The 27,745-nt window shown below is 50.4% G+C and overlaps 1 protein-coding gene across 1 annotated transcript; it reads left to right on the top strand.

Annotated features, from left to right (window-relative positions):
- The first annotated feature begins 8,895 nt into the window (after positions 1 to 8,895).
- On the top strand, positions 8,896 to 23,850 carry Pdcd1 (programmed cell death 1). The gene is made up of 6 exons (XM_057762636.1): positions 8,896 to 8,943; positions 9,606 to 9,760; positions 20,733 to 21,092; positions 21,264 to 21,428; positions 22,135 to 22,169; positions 22,670 to 23,850. The coding sequence occupies exons 2-6, from the start codon at positions 9,685 to 9,687 to the stop codon at positions 22,901 to 22,903; spliced, it is 870 nt and encodes a 289-aa protein (XP_057618619.1). The 5' UTR covers positions 8,896 to 8,943; positions 9,606 to 9,684; the 3' UTR covers positions 22,904 to 23,850.
- The last annotated feature ends 3,895 nt before the right edge of the window (positions 23,851 to 27,745 follow it).

The following is a 27,745-nucleotide window of genomic DNA, read 5'->3' on the forward strand; positions in this document are numbered from 1 at the left end:
CAATGAGTTGTATTGGGGTTGCTCACAGGAATATGGGTGAGGGGTTACTTACAGGAACAGAGAGGACTCAATGACAGCTGTGTCACCAAAGCCCACCCCAGCACAGGCGACAGCTCCAAAAGCTGGAACACCCTGCACAGCCTGCTGGCGTCTCAACAGGCTGAAGAGTTTCCTTTCTTAGTAACTCAGTTACTTAGTTACTCAGTTGCTTCCAGGCAGTTGGTCTGGTCTCAGAGTCTTTGCAGCTTGGTTTGTTTACCCTGTCAGGGAGGGATCTAGTGAATCTGGTCAGTTCCAGAAACTTCCTAAAGCTATATTGAGTTGTTTGCCTTCCTGCTTAAGGAGCTTTCCTGGAGGATGGGATGTTTCAATTTGGAGGAAACTGTAACACAACAAACCCTATTCCTCTACCACTAATCCTGACCCTGACCTTAATCCTGATCCAAACCTAACCTTAACTCTTTACCCGTTCCTAATCCTGAAGCAAACCCTAACCCTAACAACTCCTAACCTTGATAGGAATCCTTACCCTAACCTGGCAGGAACCTTATTCTTCCTAAGGGCTCAGTGAGCCCCTTGGGAGAAGGGGGACAGGAGTTGATTAAGATCAGGCTGTTGGCCAAGTTGTAGGTGGGAACTGATTGGCAGGGACAAGAAGTGTAAGCTGACTTTTCTGTCCCACCAGGCAGTTCTCAAATAACGGCAGAGACTTATTAATAATTATGAATGCTTGGCCGATAGCTTAGGTTTGTCTCCAGTCAGCTTTTATAACTTAAATTAACCCATTTCTCTTAATCTATGTGCTGCCTTGTTTACTTCATTCATGAACTTCCCATGTTGTTTTTTCCACATCTGGCTCACTACTCCTCAGACTCCTCCCTTCTTGTCAGCATTCCCTCTGCCCCGAAAGTCCTGCCTAGCTATTGGCCAATGAATTTTTTATTAACAATGAAAGCAACACATGTTCACAGTGTACAAAGGATTATTCCACAGCAGAGAAGAGTTGAGATGAGCTGGAGGAGTATATGGCGGGGGGAGGAGCTTTGGACAATTCTCCATTCCATCTTACAAAATTATCTAATCAATTTAGATATTAATATCAGAAGTTTCTGATTTGGGCCAGCAGTGGTCATTGTCCGATGTAACTGAGATCAGATTTGGGGTCAAGAGGTAAGTAACTGTGGTTGTTTTGAGGTCTCCCAAATGGAGCTCTTTAAAATTGGCTTAGGATGTGTCCTTTGATACTGATAGTTTGGAACCCATAGCAGATGTGGGACCAAGCTGAAAACAGGGGTCAGATCCAGCTGCCCATGGCATCTCCCAAGATTCAGATTGACCAAATGTGCCTAGAAAGTTCAGGGAGCATCCTCAGACTCGTACCTTCCAGCAGTGAAGCGATCACGAGGCCTGTGGAGAGCTCTTGGAACTCTCAACTGAACGACTCTCAAGACAAGACTGATAGGGCCTCCCATGAGCTCCTAAGACCTAACTGGGCACTTCCAAGTTAGGTCCCATGAGTTACCTTGTCCCAGCATTTGGCTGTGTTGGATGTGTGGTCCAGTCAAATGGAGAGCAGCCTTTTATCTAGAGATCGGACCCAACAGAGCAAAACAAAAGTTAGAGAAGCAGAGCCGGGCGATGGTGGCGCACGCCTTTAATCCCAGCACTCAGGAGGCAGAGGCAGGAGGATCTCTGGGAGTTCGAGACCAGCCTGGTCTACAGAGCTAGTTCCAGGACAGGCTCCAAAGCCACAGAGAAACCCTGTCTCGAAAAACCAAAAAAAAAAAAAAAAAAAAAAAAAAAAAAGTTAAAGAAGCAAAGGGCAGAGACAAAAGATAAAAGAAATGGCTCCCTTGGGGAGATGGATGGCCCTTCTAGGCCTACTCAAGGCCAAGTTCCAGAGAGCAGATTAAAAAAATGAAGGTCCAGCAGAGGACTCAAAGCTGCCCGAGGACTCCAAATGTCTGCCTGGGTTTCAGCACCAAATATTAGATTTCTGAGGCAGCCTAGAAGTTGATGCAACTGTGGGGGCTACATGCAGGTCTGTGTTCTCTCTTTCTGGGAGGTGTTTACTTCAGGCAAGACCAATTATCTTGAGAATCAGGCTGCAAATGCTCCTATCCATGCTAAGCAAGATTGAGCAAGGACATCTGTAAATGCATGGGGATCCTGTTTTCATAACAGTATCTGAGGAGTGACAAGTCAAACTTGATTAAATTGGGTTCGCCATCACTCAAGCACTCATGTGGACTGGCGAGAAAGCTCAGTGGTTAAGAGCGCTGATTGCTCTTCCAGACGACCTGGGTTCAATTCCCAGCACTGACTGGTGGCTCATAAGTGTCTGTATCTCCAGTTCTAGGGGATCTGACACCCTCACACAAACATGCATGCAGGAAAAACACCAATGCACATAAAATAAAAATAAATAAACTATTTTTAAAAAGAAGATGACAACGAAGCACTGGCTTCTGGTTGTGGTCTTAGATCCCTGTTCCTGCTTGAGCTCTGTCCTATCTCTTCCTGCCCACTAAACCAGCTCCTTGCTGTGGCTCAAGGAGTACAAATGTGCTTCAAGATGCTTCATGGGCTTCGTAGATGCTTATTACTTCTCCTGGAACTAGAAAGTCCCAACTCCAACTCAACTGGCCCCGGGGTTTCAGATCCTGAGAGTCACAGCATCCACATCAAAGGGCAGATTACTCCTCCCCGCCTCCCCCACTGCCACCCAGTGTCCCTTCATACTGACAAACTGACTAGCCCTCTGTTTTTCTACCCTGTAAGACACTTGGCTCACTGTATGCCTGTTCCATTTCCTCTCTCTGAAGAGCAAGAGCTGCCTCTGGGTGCAAAAGTCAGAGGAATAGGGCAGTGTGTCTCCTTGATCATTAATGGTAGCTATCATCATGATAATAGTTATCACCAACCACCCAAGGCCTGCTCCAGCCCTCTAACTCCATCTAACAGCCTGGAGCGGTTCTCCCATTCCTTAGGCCGAGTGTTCTGCTGCTATGAACCCTTCGGCTTCCACTGGAGGCAAGGCTATGCCTCTCAGGCCATCTACTAGACGAGTGCCTCTACTTTTCTCCTCATTGGCCCTGGCACCTGCGATGCCAGGCAGCACTGTGGATGTGGAGATGATCCACCTACCCAAGGGCAACAATCAAGTGAGACAAATAAGTAAATAAATAAAATAAAAGACACCACAATCGCCCCACCCAGGCAGCCGTTGGCAATTTCAATTCCTCAGTAAGGATGGCTTGTCCCTAGCCAGACTCACATGTTTGAGTCAAGACTACCCAAGCCCCAATTCCCACCCCAGTAGCATCCACTCCCTACCACAAGGAGCATGGCCTTGGGGACCAAGTCAACCAAGGCCAACGAGGCACTTTCAACCCCTTCCTCTCCCAGAACCCCACAGGAAGTCTCCCCGCCCTCTCCACACCATGAAAATATCTTCAGATGGTACTGGAGGTAGGCACTGTCCAGGTGCCCCTCAGCCAGGCTTTCCTGGGGATGCAGAACCCAGATGACATGGGGCTTCCTCTCCTTGTCAGCTGAACAAAGTTACCGGCCCATACATCTGCCTCAGGCCCTGTCCATGTTGCTGTTGGACTCTGCAGTGCGGCAAACACTCAGATACCAAACAAGCATCCCATCGCTAAGTGCCAGCCAATTGGCTGTTTTCATAACAACGTGGGCTCCATGGCAACCAATATGCCTCAGAGAAGCAGAGAAGAAGATTGCATTGATATCCCACGGGAGATCACCAGCCAGCAGCACCACACATGTGCACTGATATCCAGCATCATCCCACACCTCTGAACTCTTTATTGATTTTTAAAAAAATAATAATAAATAGGCATTTATTTTAAAATACCTAAATCATAAAGGCCCAATTTATGGGGCTGGGGAAATGAATGAATGGTTAAGAGAACTTGCTGCTCTTGCAGATTAACCCAGATTCATTTCCCAAGCTCATAACTATCTACAACTCCAGTTCCAATAAACCCAACACTCTCTTCTGGCCCCCTACCTGCCCTCACTCCACCCAGGGGAATGAGGCCTCCAATGACAAAGTATCAAACGGGAGGACTGGGGAGGGGTTGGAAGACAAATGTGATAACTGGGGTGGGGTCAGGAGGTCTCACATAAGCTGGTGACTTATATCAAGCAAGTTTATTGAAAAGTACAGCATCTTTGTGGGGGAGAAAATGGACCAAGATCATCTCAGAGCTAAATCTGACAATGCTGGCAAAGAGAACACAGGACGCTTCAGACACAGTTGCCATCAGGCCAATAACCACAGGCCTGCAGGGGAGAAAGCTGGGTTTCCAGGAACAGAAGCCCCAACTCCTTAGAGGCCCAGGCTCCGGCCTCAGACTTTCTGGACCCAGACACAGAACGAACGCTCCCTTTGTCCTTTCAGTGCGGCTTCTGAGAAAGTCTTGGGCTGGGCTGGCTCCCAACACTCCCCAACAACCACGTCTGCCTTGATAGCCCATTTGAGATTTTTCATGACCCTGACTATGTTTCAAATGTATTTTTAAAAAAAATAGTGTTTTTACAAACTAAAATGACTGACAAAGGTATAAATCAAAATAAGTTCTTATGCCGTGGCTGGAATAACGACCATGTTCTGCCAACACAAATATTGCGAGGCTATTCTGACCCGCATCTAACACTGATGTCACTGTGGTTTTTTTTTTATCCTTAAAAACATCATACCCCCTGAACTTCAGCACAAGAGTATTCCTGAAGTGCTATGCCACTCTTGGTCACCAGTCAAAATAAAGGACTCTTTCTTATCTTCTTAATTAGCTTAATAAGCGTGATGATATGTTACTTTCTCACAAGCATCATTTCATGGGCAGATCAATCAGCCCTATGTACTCTCTTCATCTAAACCAGAAAAAAACCAGTGAATAAAAACTGTGCCCACTATGAGGTAACTCTCAAGCCAGGATCCAGCTGTGCTGATGTACACCCATCAGGATGGGTGTGAGGAGCTATCCTCAGCTGACTGCATGGATGATGGCCTCTGAGAACAAGATTTAGGAGCAGATTATTTATGAGAATCCTGTCCTAAAACCTGAGAAGCCTCCCCAGAAATAGCTTTCAAAGGCTGGAAGAGAGACAAGGAAGAATGCAGGGAAGAGACCATTGGGAAAGCAAGGACAACTTCAGCGCTATTTATCAGTCACCTAGAAAGATGCCTAAGTCCTCCCCCTGCCCTTGCTCCTGGCCCTGTCCACCCTCGCCTTGTGGCTCAGCTTCTAAGCTCAACTGTCACAAGGGCTAGGGCAGCTGGCAGAATGGCGGCCTGACTACAAGCTCAAGACACCTAAGAGTGGACGAGGGTCTTAGCTAGGCTTTCTATCATTATGATGAGACACCATGATCAAAAGAAACCCGGGGAGGAAAAGGTTCATTTGGCTTACACTTAAATTTCGTAGTCCATCACTGAAGGAAGTCAGGACAGGAACTCAAACAGGGCAGGAGCCTGGAGGCAGGAGTTGATGCAGAGGCCATGAAGGGGCACTGCTTACAGGCTTGTTCCCACAGGGCTTGCTCAGCCTGCTTTCTTATAGAAAGCCCAGGGACAACACCCCTCACAATGGACTGAACCCTCCCCACCAAACACTAATTAAGAAAATGCCCTGCAGCCAGATCATCTGGAAGCGTTCCTCAGTAAAGGCTCCCTCCTTTCAGATGACTCTAGCTTGTGTCAAGTTGACAGAAAACTATGCACACCCACTCAGCAGGTGACTAGTCTCCTCAGTCCTCTGCAGCTCAGCGGTCATTGGCTTTACAGTCTTTCCCAGAGGTCACTGTGTTGCATGGCCAACTGGGTGCCCATCTCAGCCCCGCCTGGCTTCAGGGCTTTTGTGAGGCTCTACTGCAGCCATCTGTGTATTCAAAAAGACCCAAATGCAAATGAAGACGCCCTTTGTGCTAGTGTGGCACACACTACAGACACACTGGGAGCACATGGACACTGCATACACACATGCAACAAACACGCAGAAGTGCACAATAGGAAATCACATGCAGATGCACATTTAAACCACAAACTACACTCTAGAAAGTTCAGAGGAAAGGGGAGCTGGAAATCATATGTTCTAAGGAACAAGTACATGATTAAGTGTGAAGTGTGGTGTGTGTGTGTGTGTGTGTGTGTGTGTGTTAAATTGGTCGGATAAATTAGCAGCTCTTCCTTCAGCTTCTGGGAAATGTTTCAAAACAGGGCAGAACAGAGAGTTTTTATTTGCAAACACTATTAACCATTTCCTGTTCCAACCTCAGAAGTATCTTCGAAACAGCCTGTCACCTGGGCCGCTGGGCCCTGTGCCCCAGTGAGACCTCACTGTGGGCCACAGTGGGTTTGGGGTCTGGATTCTGGCCTGCCCCTCTACCTCCTGTTTCCCTTACACTTCTTTCAAAATGATCCTTCTGTTTTCTGAACTTTCTGTCCCTGTCCCCACCTAGATGGAAACTTCCCATTACCTCCAGAGTGTGGGAATCCCCTCTCCCTAACTTTCCACCTGTGCTGCCTTTGTGTGATAATCTTGAGGTCAACACCCTGGAAACTCACGCTTCTCTGCCCTGTCTAGGAGGAGAGCCCCCACCCGGGGCAGGGAGACTTCTGAGGGAAGCTCCGCTGGTGACCACCAAGCCCAGCCTTGGGTTGATTCTTCCTACCTGACTTACTGAGTATTTCCCCAGTGAGTCCAGTAAGAAACAGATGTGGATGCAGGCTCTTCAATTCATGCTACCATGACAACCCCACATCCAACGATCACTCTCACGGAATGCTAAATGCTGGCCATACCCAGATCCACACAAGAATGTCCCTAGCAGCTCTGCCCATGATCCCCACCAACTGGGATCTTCCTACACCTGCCTCAGTTGGAAACAGATCGTGCCACCAACCCTGGCTCAGTACCCAAAGGGATTAGAGAGCTGACCTATGACTGGAAGGAATGATGCCCCATTGAAAACGGAAGCAACAGACACCTGCTGTACCACACTGCACAGGTAACCAGCACAGTGGGACAGCTTGTGTGTTGGAAATTATGTGTGTATTGGGAAGTAGTATGTATGTTGGAAATGAAGTGTGTATTGTGACATAGCATATGTATCAGAGGAGAAAGTGAGTCTTGAGGATTGTGTGTGTATTGCGAGATAGTACATGTGATTGAGACGGTGTGGATTATATCATGTGTGTTGGGGATTGCATATATATTAAGAGACAGCATTATGCTGGGAATCGCTTTACTGGGGAAGAGAGTGTGATAGCAATTTTATATGTATTGGAAATAGCATGAGCCAGGAAGTGTTGGCTCACGCCTTCATCCCAGCACTCGGGAGGCAGAGGCAGGCAGATCTCTATGAGTTCGAGGCCAGCCTGGTCTACAGAGCTAGTTCCAGAACAGCCAGGACTACACAAAGAATTGAAATTGGGTGTGTACTGTAAGATAGTATTGCGTTAGAGATTGCATGTCATGGAACATAATGTGTGTGTTTGGAATTGGAAGTATCGGAGGACAACGTGTCTTGGGGATTACATGTATATTTGCAGATCACTGAGAACAGGGAGATCATATGTACTTTATAGAATATGTGTGCTTGGGGCTAGCATGTGTATTTTGGACTGTGGTTCTGGGGAATAATATGTATGTTGAAGATTGTGAGGTTTGTGGGGACGGTTTGATAAGGCGTAAATAGTGTGAGTTGGGGTATGACCCAGCGATCCCTCTCTAGGCCTGGTCCTAGGACCCCCCTGTTCCTTACCCAACACTTCCCTTTCCCTCCTGCCCTTTCTCTCCCACTGCCTGCCTCCTTGCAAGCCCTGGGACCCACAAGATTCAGACCCCAGACCCTCTCAGGAGAACATTTCCTCGTGAAGGGGGTTGTGGCGGCTATTGCCGCAGGAAAACCAAGTAGGGCTACCCCAGGCCCAGCCTTGTCCCTCACCTCACTGCTAGGGAGGAGAAAGGAAAGAAGAGAGAAATAAGGCCTAGAGATAAAGGGGGGACGAAGGTGCCGCAGAATAGGAAGGGAGATAGACAGGCAGGGGTTTTCTCCCTTTCTATAATAAGATGTCCCACTACTTGCTGGCCCAGGATGTTGAGTCAGCCTCCGGGAATGGGATGAGAGCTTGCTGCTCAGACTCCTTCCTGCTCCTCTCCAGTCCTCACAAGCTACTGTACCCTGTCAAGCCCGTAGTCTCAGAGTCCAGCAGGAGCCTAGCTAGAACATCAGAACAGGACTGCGTGGGCTCTGTTCAGAACCCACCCTAGGCCTGTAGTCTTTTCCGAATTGCCTAGCCCGCTTGGGGGACTTGCTGGCCTGAACATGCCCGGGAGCCACAAGGCTGTCAGGAGGCTCTATAACAGCCAGGCCTGGGGAGGGGATCCCCCTCGCTTCTGCCCACAAGCCCCGTACTGAGACTGGGGGCGGCCAGTCTGTGCCTCACACTCTTTTTCCATCTCGGCGGCGCTGTACAAAGTAACGTTTCCTTTCCTTCCCCACTAAGCCCGGTGCCTCTGAACTAGGGTGACTGCCACAGCTGCCAGATGGTTTCCAGCCGGGCTGGTTATTTTAGGGTTGTGAGACCCACACATCTAATATCAGCAGTTTCGTTTTTCCTATTTCCCATTCACGGCGACAAAACACTTGAAAGCCGAACTCTTAAGTAATCAGAGATCCCCACAAATGGTCAACCAGCCTGGGGCTATATGCACAGGTCTGACTACCCCTTCCCTCCCCAGGGAGACAGGGACAGGACAGGTGGGGGGGTCTCCCACCACCTAGGAACTGGAAAGGTTGACTGGAAAGGACCTAAAACCTGACCACCAGGTCAGGTGAAGAGGAAGACCGAGGGCAGCAGGACCAGCAATACTAGGACCACTGTGGAAGCAGAGAAGACAGAGACCTGAACAGGTGGGCCCAGTGTCTTGAAGGGGAAAAAAAGCCAAGAGAGAAAGCCAGACCAGACCCAGGGGTTTTTTGGGTCTGAGGATGTGGCTGAGGAGAGAGGCATCTTCTCGGGGTACTAGGAGAGGCTCACTATAACCCTTTCAGGCCTCCTCTGACCCATCAGGCAGAGCAGGTGGGGGTGGCTTGGCTCTTGCTCCCCAAAAGTAAAGGACCAAGCCATGGCTCAGGGGACTTAAAGGTCACACATGCCAGACAAGGTAGGTGAAGGTACAGCTAACCCTCCCTGCAGCCCGGGAGGACACCCATCCTCCAAAGGGACAAGAGTAAGGCCCTCATCTCAGGCTCCCTAAACCTCAGTAGCTAACGATCAGGATGTAGGGAATAGAAAGGACCAAAATTGCCCTCAATATGGGGCCTGAAGCGGAGAAGACCCATAGTGGGGCAGGAGGCAAAGGCGGCTGGTCTTCTCTTCGCTCACCTCTCACTAGCCGCCTCCACCTGCTCCTCCCAAGTGTCTTTCCCTCCCCCTCCTCCCTCCCATGCCCCTCCCCCACCCTTCTTTGCCTGTTCTCCCACCTCTGTGGAGGTGGAGGAAGAGGGGGCGGGAGCCAAGAAGAGGTCTCCTCCCTCCAGCATAACCCAGGACCGTTTCCCTTCCGCTATAGACAACTCTGCCTGAGAAGCCGAGGAGGAGGAGATAGCGGGGCCCGGCGTTTGAAGGAGGCGCAGCCAGGGGCTCTGGGCATGTGGGTCCGGCAGGTGCCCTGGCCTCTCACTTGGGCTGTGCTGCAGTTGAGCTGGCAAGCAGGGTGGCTTCTAGGTATGTGGCTCGGAGGGACGTGGGATCAGGGTTGGTGGCTGGGGCAGGGCTTGAAGGAACGGGCAGGCACCCAGAGTCCCTGTCACTGGGGGAGAGGGACACCTGTGCCTCTTGGTTATCTAGATTGGCTCCTTTTTTTTTTCTCCCTCAGTGGGTTTTACAGGTGGAGGGCTTCCCAGGGCTCAGCATGTGCCTCCTAGTTTCTCCCAGGCAGACTGAACATTTGTCCAATCTCAACTGATCCTTTATGTCCCTTCCTGTGGAGCAATGGTGGGTCTGGCCTTGGCCACTACGGCCCTGCTTCAGGATTCTGCCAGGCCCTTGTGTCCTTGGCCCTCCCCTGTGTTTTCTTATAGTTGGGGACATCCCTCCATGAGGCCCGCCCTACACACTGGATAGATGACTGGCAGTTTCTCTCCAAGGGTCTATCAGCTGTATACTCCTCATGGGCACAGTTTCCTGTGTTGCCATCTCTGGAGGACTCTAGACCGCACATTCCTGGCCTCCTAGCATCCATGGTGGACTCGGGGGAGGGTGAGACCTAGGGGTACAGCGATCCTGGTCAAATTCCTCACAGAGATAACTTGACCTCACTACCCTATACCCTTTACCCTGTACCCTCTACTCTCAGGACTGAGCCCACCTTCACTGGGAACCCAGGGCTAGGGGAAAAGTCACCTAGCTCCTGGGCCAGGGCTACTCCTGCGGAGCGTAGGACAGTGACCCAAGCTTCTACCCTGTGCTGGCTGCCCTGGGACATGTTTTACCTGTAATGATGTCCCCTTGCTCATATGAGGCCTCAGTCCTCTCCACCCCAGCCTCTTCACCATCTTGAGAGCTGGGTGGGACTGGGAACTGAGTGTGTTTGCTCATCACCTTAGGCTGCAGGCCAAGGCCGGTTGGGATGCTGGGAATACTTTGCCTCCATGCTGGCCTCTGGTAGGAGAGCCGTTGGGTTGCTGTCAGGACTGATGAGCATACAGCCCTGAACATGGGAGATGGTCCGAGGCCCTAGGGATGAAAGATGCCCCTTGGGGGAACCTTGTCAGGAAACCCAGGGAACAAAGGGAGAAGGACCATGGGTCATCGGAGAGAAGGACCCGAGACCTAAAGGGGGCTATGACTCACCCTGGTGACCTGGCACACTGGGCATGTCCCCAAATGCAACTTCATGACAAAGTACGGAAAGAGGGGTGTGTTATGCAGGCCTGCTCTAGATTGTGTCTGGCAAATGACTTGGAGCCGGCGTGCCTCTCTTGCCATCGGAACAGCCTTGCGCCAAGCATGTCACACAGCCAGTGCCCTGCACTTGGCGGCCGTGGACCTTACGTCCAGGACATCTCTTCCTTCCGGATTGCCTCACTCTCCTTATTTCAGTTGGTCCCGTAGACAGCTCTTCTCATGCTTACTAGTTTTACACGCCTCCCAACCTCAACCGTGACTGCCTAGTGACTAAGCTGAGGAAATTCAGACTTGGAAATGGACCATCCTGTATCCAGACTAAAGACAAGCATAGCTGAGCATGCCCATCAAAAGTTCAAAGCCAGCCTGGGTTGCCTTGCTGGCAGACCCTTTCAGAAAGAGCCGTAAGTTAGGAGTCCATAAAGCCGTTGCTGAGCATGGTGACCTTTGGTGAGCCACTCGGTCTCTTTACCGTTTTCTCGCCTACATTTTCTTTCTTTTGTTCTTTCGTTTTTCCATTTTATTATTTTATCTTAGGTGTATGGGTGTTTTGCCCGAATGTCTGCATCACATGTGTGCCTCGTGTCTGGGGAGGCATTGGAGTTACATGTGGTTGTGAGCTGCCATGTGGATGCTGGGAATTGAACCTGGGTCCTCTGGAAGAACAAACAGCCAGAGCTTTTAACCACTGAGGCATCTCTCCAGCCTCCCACCTACAATCTGGGGGAAATAGTTACTGCCTCATGAGATTTGCTCAGACCACTTATGAAAACTGCCAAGCGCATCCTAAGGACACATTTCTTAAAGTCAGACTTGCTTTCCATAATCCATAATTTTGAAAAATACGCACATACATATATGTATATACACATCTGCATAGATAACCTATTAAGTCCATTCAGGTTTGCTTCTATGTGTACGTGTTCAGGGTTGATCTCTCGGGACTGGACAACTTGCTTGGGAATTTGTCTTTGGAGCAATTGATTTCCCCTCTCTCGTTAGCCATTAACCTCCTATAGTTTTTCATATGGGGATAGGACCGTGTGGAATTTCCTCTGTTCACATCTGTGTGGCAAGTGGTGTTATTATCATGCTAGTCTTGGGTTCAGTCTGCCATGGTTCAGAGCTCATGGATGTACTGGCCCTGCAGTGTCCAGGGAACGCTCTATCAACAGGTGGCCTGGGCCTCCGGCTCCTACAAGTTTTCCACGCTGTCTTCTGTGATTCCCCCTGAGCCTTAGCGTCAGGGTTTGCATTCCCAATCTATCAGTCGGAGCTGTGCGATCCACAGTCACTTGTTCTCCTGTGACTGTGTTGGGCATCTCTGTAATCACCGCCTTATGTTGCAAAAAGAACCTTCTTTGGAGAGGGAGTGGGAAGTGGATTTGGCATGTAAAATGAGAAAGAACAGTTTTTTTAAAAAATTAAATTAAAAATTGAAAAAAATGATAAAAAAGAAAATCTTCTTTGATGAGGGGTAAGAGCTGCTCTTATTTGTGTATATAAGGATAGATATTTAGAAAACACTTTAGATAGATAGATAGATAGATAGATAGATAGATAGATAGATAGATGATAGATAGATGATAGATAGATAGATAGATAGATAGATAGATAGATAGATAGATAGATGATAGATAGATAGGTAGGTAGGTAGGTAGGTAGGTAGGTAGATAGATAGATAGATAGATAGATAGATAGATAGATAGATAGACAGACAGATAGATGATATAGAACTCTGTGTGTGTATGTGTTATATTAGTTTAGAATATTGACCTTTCTTGGGGCAATGTCTCATCAGATTGCCCAGGTCAGCATAAAACTCAAGATTGTCCGGCACTAATCTCACCAGCGCACACAATCTCACCTGGCTTATTGGTACTTCCTGCCTTCACTGGCTTGACTGGACCACTGTCACCAAGTACCACAGCTTGTGGAGAAGGGGTTTAGGGAGCATTGTCTCAGGCTTGGGGTCTTAAATTGGAACTCAAGATAGGGGGAACCTCAGCCCCTGTGAGCCAGTTAAGTTCCAGGTCCCTCTCCTGCCTCTGAATTTTCCAGCAACCTTTGGATTCCTTGGTACCTAGACACCTCCCCATCCTCTGCCTTTACCCTCTTGCACCAGTGTCCATAATCCCCTTCCTACATAGACATCAGTCCCCCTAGCTGAGACCTACCCTCTCCAAAGTGACCTTATCTAATTAATCCTATAGCTAGCCCCTACTGCTACTGAATTTTTATCCCTAGGTGCTGGAGTAAAGGCTCCAGTTAGTGTTTAGGAACAGTTCAGCCCCCATCTCCCATCTCCTCACATCGCTGTGAGGTTCTGCATCACTAAGCATCAACGGCAGATGTTAGGAAGCCCTTTACCCCGCATCCCTGTCGGTCCCATGGAGACACATCCCCAACCTAGATACAGCTAGAGCTCTGACATCATGCTTCTAACTGGCTTGCTTCTCCCTGGCTGGAACGCTTGTGGGTAACATGGTTTTGGCTGAGTGTCTGCCGGTTCTTTGCCTACCCTTTGGCTTGGTTAGCCTGTGCCCTTAGCCGCTTAGGCAAGAAATGTGGAGTGTCATCTGGGACATCTCACATCTACTTGAAACTACAGTCCTGATCGTCTTTGGAAGTGCCCTTCTGGAATCCTCACACTGGGGACATTTCTCCAGGTGGACATGGGGATACAATCCATTTGTAATGAATAGGGAGACCCCTGTCATCCCCTTGACCATGCTTTCATCATCCCAGATGACTCTTGCTTAAATAAGGTACTGTATGCATCTATGCGGTTATGATTTGGCCTCAACACACAGGAGCCTGTGGTCTGCAGTAAGCATGTCGTGAGACCCTCCAGGTTCAGGTTGACTGAAAGGGCTCACCCTTTCAACCTCCCAGTGCTAACCAGGACATGGCACTCACCCATCAACTCAGCTCTATCCATGAACCGAAGAAAAAGCTCAGGGAAACCGAGAAGACCCCTGACATCTCCAAATCACACCTTCTATGCAGAACCGCACAGGTTAAGGAGGCCAGGAAGACTCGTGGGGGGAGATAGCCTAGCTTAGTCCCTGTTCTGCTGTTCTACTTATGAAGAACAAGGTTTAATCATCTCGGGGTTCTAGGAGCTGGGAGTCTGAGATCAAGAGGTGGTCTCCAGTGAGTCCTTCTTGCCAGTGGGAGGAGTTCAGGGCCCCAAAGTGATTCCGGGGATCCTAAGAAGGATGGGGCAAGTGCTCCGTCTTTCAGCCCAGCCTCTTCCTCCACAGCATATGATCCAACAGCCTGTGAGCGGGCACCGAGCTCCCTCCCGAGCTCTCCCTTCCCCATATCACTTGCATATGACTTAGGGGTTAGTGTTCTGGGGACAGGCACTCACTGATGGCATGATTGTGGGGTGAAAACTCCCAAGTAAGTTGGACAGGGGCGGGGTTGAAGAGCAGAAGGCTAAGTTGCCACCACTGGCACCCCCACACTTGGCCTTCAATGGCAGAAGTCCCGGGACAGGTTGGACAGGGGAAAGGGGCCCCTTTATGTTACATTCTGGGCCTCACACCCCACTAGGTTGGAAGACAAGGGGGTGAGTTCAACTAGGCTGGCTCTGAGTGCATCCCCAAAAGGGATCCCAGTCAGTTCTAGGTTCCCAGATCCTGGCTAGAGACCCACACGATGAGTGACAGTGCCCTAAACATGAGAAAGGGCCAAATCTCCTCACCGGCATGCACACTGCTAAGTGAAGGACAGGGTCATCTGTTAATTTTTACAAATGAGAGAGAGAGAGAGAGAGAGAGAGAGAGAGAGAGAGAGAGAAACATCATTGTACATGCACATTTATGTGCATGCGTGTGAGCATGTATGTAGAGACCAGAGGTAAATATTAGGTATCTCTCTCTGTTTCTCTCCACCTTAATTTTTGAAACAGGATCTCTCTCTTACCTACTCAGCCAAATTGGCTCTCCAACATGCCTCAGGTGTCCTCCTGTCCCTGCCTTATCAGTCCCAGGATTATAGGCAGGCACTGCCACACCGGAATTAGATAGATACTGGAAATCAGTCTCCTCACATTTGGTTGGCAGACGCTTTAGCAATTGAGCCAACACCACAGCCCTGTGACGCTTCTGGTGTGTGAATGTGAGAGTCTGTGGGTGCACACACCTTTGCATGCGTGTGTGCCGGCCAGAAGAAGGTACCCTGCCTTGTTGCTCATACGTCTGTGGAGATTACACCCGTTAGTGACTAACTCCGAGTCCCCAGTAATGCATCGGTGTCACATTAAGGAAAGAAATTGAAGCACTTCCCCTTGGAGTCACTTAACCAAGAGCCAGTCCAGATTGGAACTCTCTACTTCATGCTCCACGTGTCTCTCTGTTGTATGAGTCTGAATCTGTGCCTGCGTAAAAGCTGGCTTGTGCATCTGCCCGTATGTTTGTGTCTTCTGTTCAGTGTGTTTGTGTCGTAGCTGTCCATGTCTGTGAGTGGTGTCTGTCTGTTGTATGAGCTGTGTGTATGTGTCTATCTGTCTGTCTGTCCATTGTGGACGTCTATATCTGTGTGTACTGTCTGTCTGTTGTATGAGGTGCTCATTGTGCCTCTGTATGTGTGTAGCTGTCCATGTCTGTGAGTGGTGCCTGTCTGTTGTATGAGTTCTGCATGTGTGTGTGTGTGTCTGTCTGTCTGTCTGTCCATTGTAGATGTCTGTATCTGTCTGTACTGTCTGTCTGTTGTATGAGGTGCTCATGTGCTTGTATACGTGTGTGACTGTCATGGCTGTCCGTGTCTGTGAGGGGTGTCTGTCTGTCTATCATAGCTGTCTGTATCTGTGGAGGTGTCTGTCTGTTGTATGAGTTCTGCATGCATGTGTCTGTCTGTCTGTCCCACAGAAAGGACTTTGCTCTGTTGTTATAAAAAGCATCCTATGGGAGAGAGAATGGGGTACTTGACAGCAATCTTTAAGAGTGTTACATGGATTAAGTCGCTGGCTCCCACTGATCTCCGCCAACCCAGATGACAAGCACCATTGTCACCCAGTACCCGCACACGGATGCTCTCCACCTCTGTGACAGATTTTAGAAGACTGCCTTCAGCCTCTGCATTCGCTGCTTGCAGCAAACGGTCCACATGCATTATCTGGGTCAGGGGCATGGAAGAGTGTGTAACTTAAGACTGCAGCTATGCATTGCTCAGGTTGTAAAAGCTGATTACATGGGAGATCCAAGGCATGTAAGGTTCGTTTTTATATTGTTCTCTTAAAGGCGGGTTATAGTGGGGCTCGGTGGCACAAAGCTTGGGAGGCAAACGGATCTCCTGAGCTCAAGGCCGGCCTGTTCTAAAGACAGAGTGAATTCCAGGACAGTCAGGGCTACACAGAGAAACCCTGTCATAAAAACCAGAAGAAAAAAAAAAAAGAAAGGCCGGTTAAACAAGCAGGCTGAGTACACAGTGATTTAGCAGTCATTTTTTTATTGATTTTATTGAGCTTTACATTTTTCTCTGCTCCCCTCCCTGCCTCTCCCTTCCCCTTCAACCCTTTCCCAAGGTCCCCGTGTTCCCAATTTACTCTGGAGACTTTGTCTTTTTCTACTTCCCATGTAGATTAGATCTATGTATGTTTCTCTTAGGGTCTTTGTTGTTGTCTAGGTTCTCTGGAATTGTGATTTGTAGGCTGGTTTTCCTTGATTTATGTTTTAAAATCACTTATGAGTGAATAGATGTGATAATTGTCTTTCTGGGTCTGGGTTACCTCACTCAAAATGATGTTTTCTAGCTCCATCCATTTGCCTGCAAAATTCAAGATATCATTTTTTTCTGCTGTGTAGTACTCCATTGTGTTAATGTACCACATTTTCCTTATCCATTCTTCGGTTGAGGGACATTTGGGTTGTTTCCAGGTTCTGGCTATGACAAAAAATGCTGCTATGAACATAGTTGGGCACATGTCCTTGTGGTATAATTGAGCATCTTCTGGATATATGCCCAAAAGTGGTACTCCTGGGTGTTGAGGAAGGTTGTTTCCTAATTATCTGAGAACTCACCACACTGACATAGGATAGCAGTCTTAAGTCTTCAGTGACAACAAGCTGTTATTAACTTTGGCTGTGAGTCCCAACAAAAATTCCAGTCTCTTAAAATGTAAGTGATACTTTCAAACTATTGCATCGCCACACACCATATTCCCTTGAGACAATATCTTCCACTAAACCTGGAGCTTGCGTTCTTCAGCCAAGCTAACTGGCCGTAAATCTCCAAGGCTCCTCCTGTCTCTACTTCCCATGATGCTGACATTGCAAGCACATACTGCCACAGCTGACTTTTCCTTTCCAAACTTCCTCTCTCAGTTCTCCTTTCTCCCTCCTGTGAGAAATTTCTAGCTATGCACACGGCATCAGAACAGTTCCCTGGGACTTACCGTGCGAGGGGCACAGGGAAACCCTCCCTCACTGTACCCAGAAGTCGGTCTTCTCACATCTCCTCGCGCTCACTTTTGGATTGACCGGAAATGCCTTTATCACAGCAGGACAGCTCCCCGCCTGTGATCTCGGCACCTAGGGGGCAGAAGGAGAATTGTGAGTTCAAGGCCAGCCTCGGCTCTTGAACCAGTTCCTGTCTTTAAAAGAGAAGCCACCGTTATGCGTTCTAACCACAGTGACACTTCACTTTCATCTACCTGTGCGCTCCCACAGGCAGCCACAGCATGAAAGGGAGACTCAGAAGTGCTGCCTAGGGCCTCAGACGCTGCAGCATCTGTCTCACTTTCTCAGGACTGCAGGAGATGCTTCGTGCTGAACACACCTAGCCGCCATCGCACGCAACGAGGTGCTCCCAGATCAGTTCCTAATAGCTCTCTCAGGGGCCTAATTTCTGAGTGACACTGTACTTCTATGGATGACCTGAGTCCCTGGGGGGGGAGGTATCCCCCTCCATATAGTATTACCACCTTACGGCCTTCAGAGGCAGATGCTCTCTTGCCAAAGCCCAGTCCCTCCTAACATCCCCCCTATGAGGAAGTCCCCACGATTGTCATCTCTAGGCCCACCACAGGCACATGGAGGGAGGCACATGCCAGTTCAAGAAAAGAATTGCCACACAAGATGACTAAGGGGAGCAAAGAGGCTGTTGGGTACAAAGGGAGCAGGGACTGCTCTGAGGAGGGAGGAAGGGACGTGGGGGGACACCCAAACATGGGCAGAGCAAGATAGAGCCCTGGGATGGACACAGGCAGAAACCCACAAGAGGACAGAGACCTGGGAAGTCAACGACCCTGCCACCAGAGGAATAAACTGCAAAGAGTCAGTGAGAAGACAAGGGACCCAAAATGTCATACATGTAGACACAGGAGCAGGAGAGACGAGGCAAGGCTCTGAGACCCGTGATCAAATGTCTACCCAAGAACTCATCTCGGGCAACCTAGGGACCAGTGTTGAGAGGGTGGGTGGCAGAAGGCTCCCTGAGGACACACCACAGTCCCTGGTGCATTCACAGATCACAGCTACCCTTGGAGAGCTGTGACAGTCCTGCCCAGAACAAAGAAGAGTCCTGTGCCTTTTGGCTCTCTGGGGGCTTTTCTGGTTCTCATGACCCTAGGAACTCTTGAGAATCTGTTCGGAGATCGGTAGTTAAGTGTGGCTGTGGTGGTGGATCTATAGGGTTAGGGTAGGGCTGGACAGATTACCTGGAGTGCTAAAAGGACCCCAGGTTTCTAGTTCCAAGGAGGGAGACCATAGACCAGACCACACTGATAGAGTCTAGAAGAGTGAAGGTAGGGAAGATATGTTTGCTTCACCAAATCTGAGTCTAACCTTACTATAGTTGCTGGAGGCTTTCTTGAAAAAAGACTCGTATATTTCTTGAGTGAATGTTCAAAGAAGAGATTTATTGACACTACTGTGCTGTGACATGCTAGCTGCGTGTGGTTTAGACAGGCCAAAGAAAGTGTATACTGTAGCCCCATGATGTTTGTGTTGCCTCTGAGGAGGGACAGAACTTAGCTACGATGGGAAGATCTCACCCTGGCCACCCTCAGCCTGGGCATGGCCCCTCTGAGGATCCCTGACACCATTGGTCCTCCTGGCCCACACAGACCTACATGAACCACTACCCAGAACCGCATGACTCAGGCTTCACCAACTGCATGGGATCTAGGGACCCTGGCCCTTGCAGCACTCCAGGCCTGGCTCATAGACTACGCCCACCCTCAGTCCAAGTGGCACTAGACCATCAGCAGGGCCTGGCATCACGCATCCATCACCCATGTATAGCTGAGAACGTCAGAGAGGGGAAATGTCAGTTCTGCTTCTTCCTGGCTAGTGATGGAGACCGTTTCTGGGCAGGGCCACAGGGTGGGAATGTCTTAGGGCCTTCCTCTGCTAACATCTCCTCGCTCACTGCAGATAACTCCGCCCAGTATCTCTGGCTCCCTTTCAGACCTGGAGGAGGCTGATTTCAGATACCTGTCTGCCAGGTGTTTGGACCCTCACTTCCACTCCCATTCGTCCTCCGCCTATCCAGCCCCTCTTCTTTGCCTCTGACTCCTGCTCTCTCTGTATCTTCTGTATCTTAGCCGCGGCAACACGGCCTCATTCTTTGTCACCCTGGGAGGAAACCATGCCCAGTAAGTGTAGTAAAATGCCCCACACTGGAGGTGGAGGCAATGTTTGCAGTACAGTGTCCTGGGCCACATAATTGGGTAGAATTCCCTCGCTATATGTCTAGGTACAGCTGGGGACACAGCTCTGTTTTGAGCTGGCCCTTTCTCTCCAAGTTCCAGGTGCCCAGTGACTACATAGGCCAAGGGCAAAGAGAGCTGGCAACACAGCCAGAGTCGAGGCCAGAGCATCTTCAAGGATGTCTCTGTGGCTGTTTCCTGTGTGCATAGCTGTCTCCCCAGCAAGTGTGTGTTTGGCAGGTCTGTCTTCCCTTGTCCCTGGAGCTTCTGACTGTACCCACATCTCTGACTGTGGGTTCAACGGTTGGCATCACATGGGTCCCAGTAGGGAGTGTTTGAGAGTACCAGTGGGAGGTTATATGTAAGTGTGCACGTATGTGACAAGAAGCCTGTCGGTGAGATAGGCACTTGCTGAGAAGAGCCACGAGGCCCTGCATGATGTGTGAGGCACCCCTGACCAAGCCCTGGCAGCCGTACCATCCCGCTCATCTTTGTTTCGGGGAGTCCTGCACCATGGGACCTCTCTTTCTGTCCACTTCAGGGACAATGGTCTTTGGAGGCCCCTGGCTGTGACCTCTAATATGGCTGGAAGACACGACTGACCCATACCTTCTGCTACCAGGGCAGCTCCGTCATGCTGGATGGCGTCTCTGGTCCAGGCTATGTCCAAGTTTACTAAAGAACTCACTACCTCCAATGTCTGGGGTTTTCGTGGAAGTCCTCACTTCCCAATGTAGCATCCCACTGATCCTTCTAACAGAGCTAGACCGGCCAACCCGAAGGCTAGGGCTAGAACGTGCAGGTCAGTCCTAGGACACCTTGCACTGGCGTGGGAAGGTAAAGATATCTGGAGGGGGGGATCCCAAATTCTCAAAGGACAGAAATAAGCATGTCAGATAGATGCCTCCAGTCTCTAAGGTCAGTTACGCTAAAGGAAGAACCCTGCTTGTTGGGGATAGGGACTCACATAGCCACAAGAAGCTACAGGCTCCTGAGCAGGGGTACTGCTTAGGAGATTCTGACCTGGGGTCGGTCTGAGAGAACCATTCTTCTCCCCAGAGATTTCAGAAAATGGTCAAAAAAGGGTACTCACACCCCTTCCTCACAGAGCTTTTTTCTCCTCCATCTCAGAGGTCTCCAGCGGGCCCTGGAGGCCCCTTACCTTCTCCCCAGCCTGGCTCACTGTGTCCGAGGGAGCAAATGCCACCTTCACCTGCAGTTTCTCCAACTGGTCCGAGGACCTTATGCTGAACTGGTACCGCCTGAGCCCCAGCAACCAGACTGAAAAACAGGCCGCCTTCTGTAACGGTTTCAGCCAGCCTGTCCGGGACAACCGCTTCCAGATCACACAGCTGCCCAATGGGCATGACTTCCACATGAACATCCTTGCCACACGGCGCAATGACAGTGGCATCTACCTCTGTGGGGCCATCTCTCTGCCCCCAAAGCCACAAATCAAGGAGAGCCCCGGAGCAGAGCTTGTGGTAACAGGTGCGGCCAGAAACACCTGCATCGGAGACCCCTTTATGGTGGAGCCCAGGGAAGTAGGGTGGGTGGCCAGTCACTTGCCCATCCAAAGTGGGCTTGAAGCAGGCAGGATGGTTGCCCCTAAAGCGAATACACGATTGGTGTCCTAGAACTCTATCCTTTGTGGTCCTGTAGAGAGAATCCTGGAGACCTCAACAAGATACCCCAGCCCCTCATCACCCAGGCCAGCAGGCCAGTTTCAAGGCTTGGTCATCGGTATCATGAGTGTCCTAGTGGGTGTCCCTGTGCTGCTGCTGCTGGCCTGGGTCCTAGCTGCTTTCTGCTCAACAGGTGTGTCAGGTAAGGCTCTTCAGAACCCTGCCCCTACCCCTGCCCCAGCCCCAGCCCTACCAAAATCAAAGCCTCAGGCCTTGCAAATAGTCCTGCTGGCCATTGTCCACCCACAATGCCTCCCTTCCAACACTTCTACCTCCTACCTTCCTCAGGGTTCCTGACTGTCCTGAAACCTTGTAGTCCCAATACTTCACACGCATCCTAGCCACCTTGTGTCCACCCCATGCACAGCTAGCTCGAGGCTGCTGGTTTTATCTAAACAGTTGGTGAGAATTGCCACTTTCTGTGGCTGGCAGGAAGGTCTAAGTCAGCCTTCAGGCCACTGTCAGAAATAAACCAACCCCTACCCTGCTATCTCCAGGAGCGTCCTAGCTAAGTCTGGTTATCAGCCAGCTAAGAAGCCACACATAGTATCTGCGGCATGTCTACCATGTGCTATGGTGCACTAGGAAACGGGGCCCACGTAGGCATCCGTCCCTGTGGCAGGCCCATAGCCCACAACTCGTGACTCAAGTGGGAACTCCCGGATAGTAAATGGGGAGGGCACGAGTGGGAATAGAAAGCCTGATGCCTGCCCATGGTCTAGGTCTCCTCAGGGCCTGAAACCCCTACTCCAAAATACACACACACACACACTGCCAAGACATTCCCCTCCACCAGGGAAGATGGTCCAGCAGCTGCCCCTTCTAATTCAGAATATGTTTTTCAACAGAGGCCAGAAGAACTGGAAGAAAGGAACAGCCTCTGGTGAGTCTGGGTCCCCTTTCTTGAGGGATTCATCACAGTCTACCCCAGGGCTTGGTACAGGCAGAGATGCCATGAAGCCTGGGGGCTGCAGCCTAGAGAAAAGCTCAGATTTCCCGCCAGGATCCTACAGCCATATTCTGATGTTCTACCCATCAGCTGACCCCAGAGTGCATAGCCCTGACATTCCCATAGTCTTTCTGTTCTGGGTAGAGACAAGTAAAAATGTCACATTTTGGAATACTAAACCTGCAAGAAGGCTAGGGAACATTAGAGGTAGAAACTGAACCAGAAACAAAGGGGCTGCATCCTAAATCTCAGAGAGGGAAGTAGGGAGAAGGGACAGCTGTTAGGTCCCAATTTCAATGGCTGAGGTCTCTAAGAAGAACCCCAAATCCAGTGACAGATTGGAAACTCAGCATAGGGAATGGCTGAGATTATGGGATGCACACACCACCCCCAACTGACTACACAGACAACTCTTTCTTCTTCCTCCCTTGAAGAAGGAGGACGCTTCAGCTGCGCCTGTCTTCAGTGTGGCCTACGAGGAGCTGGACTTTCAGGGAAGACAGAAGACTCCAGAGCACCCCACTCCCTGCGTACACACAGAGTATGCTACCATTGTCTTCACTGAAGGGCTGGGTGCCGCATCCTTAGGACGTAGGGGCTCGGCTGATGGTCCTCAGGGTCCCCGGCCTCCAAGGCATGAGGACGGACACTGCTCTTGGCCCCTTTGACCAGATGCTTCCGCCATTAGCATCCTGCAGACTCTCAATGGAGAGCGCCGGTTCATTCTTCCATCAAGAGGAGCGTGCGGGTTACCGTGCCACAAAGGCTCCCAGGGTCCGAGCTCCCTGGAGTGACAGCCCAACACTTGTACCAATTCCAACACATGCGTTGTTGAGTGACAGTTCTCTTAATGTCTGCCACAAGCTGGGAGCAACAGGCATTCCTGTCCCCTCGGGTCACAAAGCACAGAGCTGGCCTGAGCCTGGGTCTCCTGAACCCTGCTGCTGGGAACTGTGAAAGGCTTGTGTCACTGTAGCCTATGGCCTCGGGGGATCCTGTGTCTGGAAATGGGGAACCTGATTAGAGACTGCCTGTGAGGCACCCACATAACAAGGAGCTCCAGGTATACAGTAGACACAACACCTAAAGCTGTCTTTGAGAGACACTCAGCTGGGAGACCATAGGCTGGGGGACCCGGGGACCCTGAACTAGTCCCAAGGCCTGGGGAGGTTCTGGTGAAGACTAGGAAAGTGCCCAGCATCAGGGGTCTGGGGAAGCATGACCACTCACCAGGTAGAGGCTCTATGAGGGCCCCTGCTGTCCTTCTGTATGCACAGGTACCTCAGATCTTTCTACAGCTGGGAAACTGAGGCAATGACAGGACCCAACAGAGCTAGAGACCCACCCACACCTCCAGTGAGGCACTTGCCTCTCCCCTAATCTCCCTTAGGGACCAAAAGCACAGGTCCTGTGTCAGCATCAGGGAAGGGAAAAGGGAGATACAGTTTTGACTTACACCAAGTGTGGCCATCTTAGGCAGTGGTTTGGGTGTTGGGGTCTCTCCATTCATCCTCTTCTGGAGTCCAGTTCTGGCTCCCATAAGGATTTCAAGGGTCCCCTTGACACTTCAGACAGTCAAGGTAGCGAGAGTCTAGCTGTCTGGTGGGCACCCATATGGCCAGGGCTCCAAGTCCCTTTCCTTTGGTTCTAGCCTATTATAATTAAATGGTAACGAAAGCTTTAAGAAATTCTGTTCTACTTCTGGCAGTGTTGGGGCCGGGGCAGTAAAGGAAGCGCTGCAGGGCCATGCGGAGGCTCCAGGTGAAGTAGGGCAGGTCATCACCCTCTTCAGGCCCAGTCTGAGTCAGTCCTTGCCATTCCTGACATACACAGTCACTCCCTAGCCTCACCTCCATTCGTCATTCTCAGGTTTACATGTCACCAGCCAGGGACGAAAGACCTCAAGCGCAGAGGTTAAGGAAGAGGCATGCTCCCCACCCCAGGCCTTCCAAGGCTCAGCCCAGCAGGAAGATCCTCTGGGCTGCTTTGCTTGTATCCCCCATATTCTCCTCTGTGAATCCTTCCAGGCAGGGTTGGTGCCAAGTGCTGGGAGCCATCTCTGTAGGGTGGGTATGAGAGAGGTACCTGTGAGTCCCCCCCTGGACACAGCATAGGACATTTCAGAAGGGATAAACTTGTTCCCAGCCCAGCATTAGCCCAAGGTCCTGACTTTTGACAACAGAGGAAGGTGGGCAGCCTTTCAGGCTCTGCTGGAGACCAGAGAGCCGCTTTGGGTGCTGCAGCTACCCACACATCCCCTACCCCTTGAGCCCCTCCTGAGCTCACTGCCATCACTCCATATTGAGCAAGGGAGAAGGAGATGTCATGTCCTGGACAGGCAGTGTCAGAGGAGAGAGATCAAGAAAGAATAAGCCAGGGTTCTAGGAAAACTTACCTGCGCTGCAAAAGAAACCTGGTCACCCAGCTGATAGGAAGAAGGTGAACATCAAGAGATGGGCAGCTCTCCACTGTTCAAGAAGCCCCCTTGGGTAGCAGACCATTGAGTGCTGGCCTGCTCCCTCTAGCACAGCTACAGGTGAGGCATTACCTAGAGCAGTGGTCTCAACCTCCCTGACGCTGCGACTCTTTAATACAATTCCTCCTGTCGTGGTGACTCCCAACCATAAAATTATTGCGTAAAAGCTACTTCATAACTGTAATTTTGTTACGGTTATGAATCCTAACGTAAGGATCTGATATGCAACCCCCGCGGGAGTCGCGACCCACAGGTTGAGAACTGCTGACAGGAGAAGCAGGGCACACACATGCCTTCCCAGGGACACAGTGCTCTGCTCACAATGTCACCGTACTGCAGACACGGTAGCTCTTCCTATAATTCTATAAATTCAACATCGTTCTGGTAGAGAAAAAGTTTCACCTATATGTATGTAGGAAAGTGGACAAAGAAGCAGACAAGATAGTCGTGCAGGAAGGGGGAGAGGAGGCCCCACTGCCTGCGCTGGGACCAGCAAGGAGCCGCCCGAAGTCCCTGCAAGTGGGGACTTCCTATTAGGTGCTGGCATTCTCCTGGCTCAGTGTTCAGGTTCCCGCCACGTGCAACACACTTGCACACTCCCAAACCCAGCAGAACATATGGACGGAACATATGAGGGCGTGTTCCCAGACGGCATGGGTGTGGGGCAAACCCTAGCTATTAAAAAGCTTTGGTCAAGGAGCAGTTCAAAATAAGATGGACATATTCAGCCCACAGAGCGGAAGGCAAAAGCCTCAATTCAAGGTGGTGAAAGACTATATCATACACAGCTGAAGTAAAACATCTGCCTGTCACACGAAGACCCAAATATAAGTTAAATGGAGATCTAATAGCCTGGAATGGGAAAATTCAGCCTATAACGGAAAAGTTGGCAGGAGATGTAACCATCAGTTCACCAAACCATGTGGTGCACATCCCTCGATGCCTGCTTACACATGTGTGCATTTACGGTGTGTATGTTCACGCATGTGTTTTCTGTCTGTCCTTGTATATCTATTGATGCACACGTGGATAAAGTGTATGCATGGATGTGTGTGTGCCAGTGCAGGTCATATGTGTACACACACGCACACACACACCTTAAACGGGGAAAGAGTGCTAAATGTTACTCATCATCCCCTCCTCCATGGCAGAAGGCACCAAGCTTATAGCATTCACCTTTGCCCATCTGTTCCCTGCGTCACACTGTGAGGGAGGGAGGCAGGCACAGGACTGTCAGTGCTGAGTCAAAACCACACCAACCCAGCCATAGGGATCCGACCTGGCCCATGCCCTCCCGGCCCCATCAGCAGTCTCAACGATTTGAGCAGACTCAGCACAAGGTACAGTAGGGATGACCAGTAACTCCCTGTGTCTGAAGACGAAGAACCAAGTTAGATTTGTGCCAAAATGAGAAGGGAGCCAGGTGGGCATCAAAAAACACCAGAATTAAAATCTGATTAATACACCTTGACTATGTTGTTACAAGAACATCGTTATGAGTTAAAATAATATAAAAGGGATGGAGAGTACAAAAAGAAAAAGAAAAAAGGAGAGAGAAGAGGAGGCACAGCAGGCGGGAGGAAGTGGTCGTTTCTCTCAACGGTTCTCTGAACCTCCCGCCTGGCTCTGGGCTGCAAAGGCGCTTCTGGGCCAGGCCATCCGGTGGTGGCAGCCCCTGTTCAGATAAGAACTGAGAACGGCAGGGACCTGTCAGCACTTCACATCCGCTTTCCCGTAAAGCAGCCGCCGTGGCTGCACCTCCCCGCACTCATTTTTTCCGTCCCCTAGCTCTGCCCCAGGCACATGTGTCACCGCCCGGCTGGGACCCTGCGCCTACCCCCTCCCACTGCGGTGTCCCTCATCTCTGGCGAGGCTGCAGCCTCAAGCAGCCTCTTGATGTGGCTTCTCCGCCACAAATCAAAGCTGACCCCAGGGGAGCAAGACCCAGGTGTCCAAGCTGCCTACCCACACTGAGCCCCGCCCAAAGGGTTTCTTCTCTTTTCTGTCCCCTCCTCCATCTCTCAGGAAAGGAGGCCCTCCCTAACTGATCTGGAGAGGTGGACAAAGGCCCCCGGATTCAGACAATTTGGGTCTGGCACTGTAGGATGAAGGAGGCAGGAGAAGCAGCAGGGTTCTCTCAGAAGCTCTTGCTCAGGAAGACAGGACTGGCACCTAGATCCACGTGAGGACTAGAGGCTGAGTCCTGGTGGTCTCAGTCGTACAAGGTCAGTGGATGGGTGCGGGTGGAGCCCCTTTGCAAGAGAGGAGCTCTCGAGTTTTTAAGGGTTCAAGGTGTGGAACTCCTCCAGATGGCAATCAATTCATCAAAGCTCTGCAACACAGGACATCAGTCCCAATCAACAGGGCCACTCGGGACACCCTTTCTTCTCTTCTTGAATAGATGTAGAGTTTGTTTTGTTTTGCTTGAGAACACAGAGTCTCACTATGTAGTCCTGGCTGGCCTGGAACTCAGATCTGGCTGCGTCTGCTTCCAGAGTACCGGGATTAAAGATGTGCAACAGCACACCTAGTCTTTAATTTGTAAAAAGGTGTGTGTGTGTGTGTGTGTGTGTGTGTGTGTGTGTGTGTGTTTTCATGGCTTCTGGGCATCATTTGTATGTAAATGTCCATGGAGGATAGAGAGCATTTGATCCCTTGGAACTAGAGCTTCAGGCAGACGGGAGCCACCTGGTGTAAGTGTTAGGAACTGAACCTTGGTCCTCTGTAAGAGCAGCGGAAATTTTTAACTGCGGAGCCACCTCTCCAGCCATTGCATAGACCTGGTCAGGCTCCCTCTCTCACGACAGAATCCCCTGCCAGAAACCTGGCCCCAAGGTGTGGTCAGAGGGGCCTGCTACCAGGTAGCAAGCACCCAGGGACACCTGGAGGGCGTAAGTACACTCCTGACCTGCCCACACATGCTCACACAGTCTGTAGCTGTTTGGAGATTTGTAGGTTTTTATCTCCAAACCCCAGAACCAAATTATTCCACAGAGAGGAATGTTTGTGTTTCGCATCCACAGGCGCTTCATCC

This window comes from Chionomys nivalis, chromosome 2 (genome assembly GCF_950005125.1).
Source record: "Chionomys nivalis chromosome 2, mChiNiv1.1, whole genome shotgun sequence".
NCBI lineage: Eukaryota > Metazoa > Chordata > Mammalia > Rodentia > Cricetidae > Chionomys > Chionomys nivalis.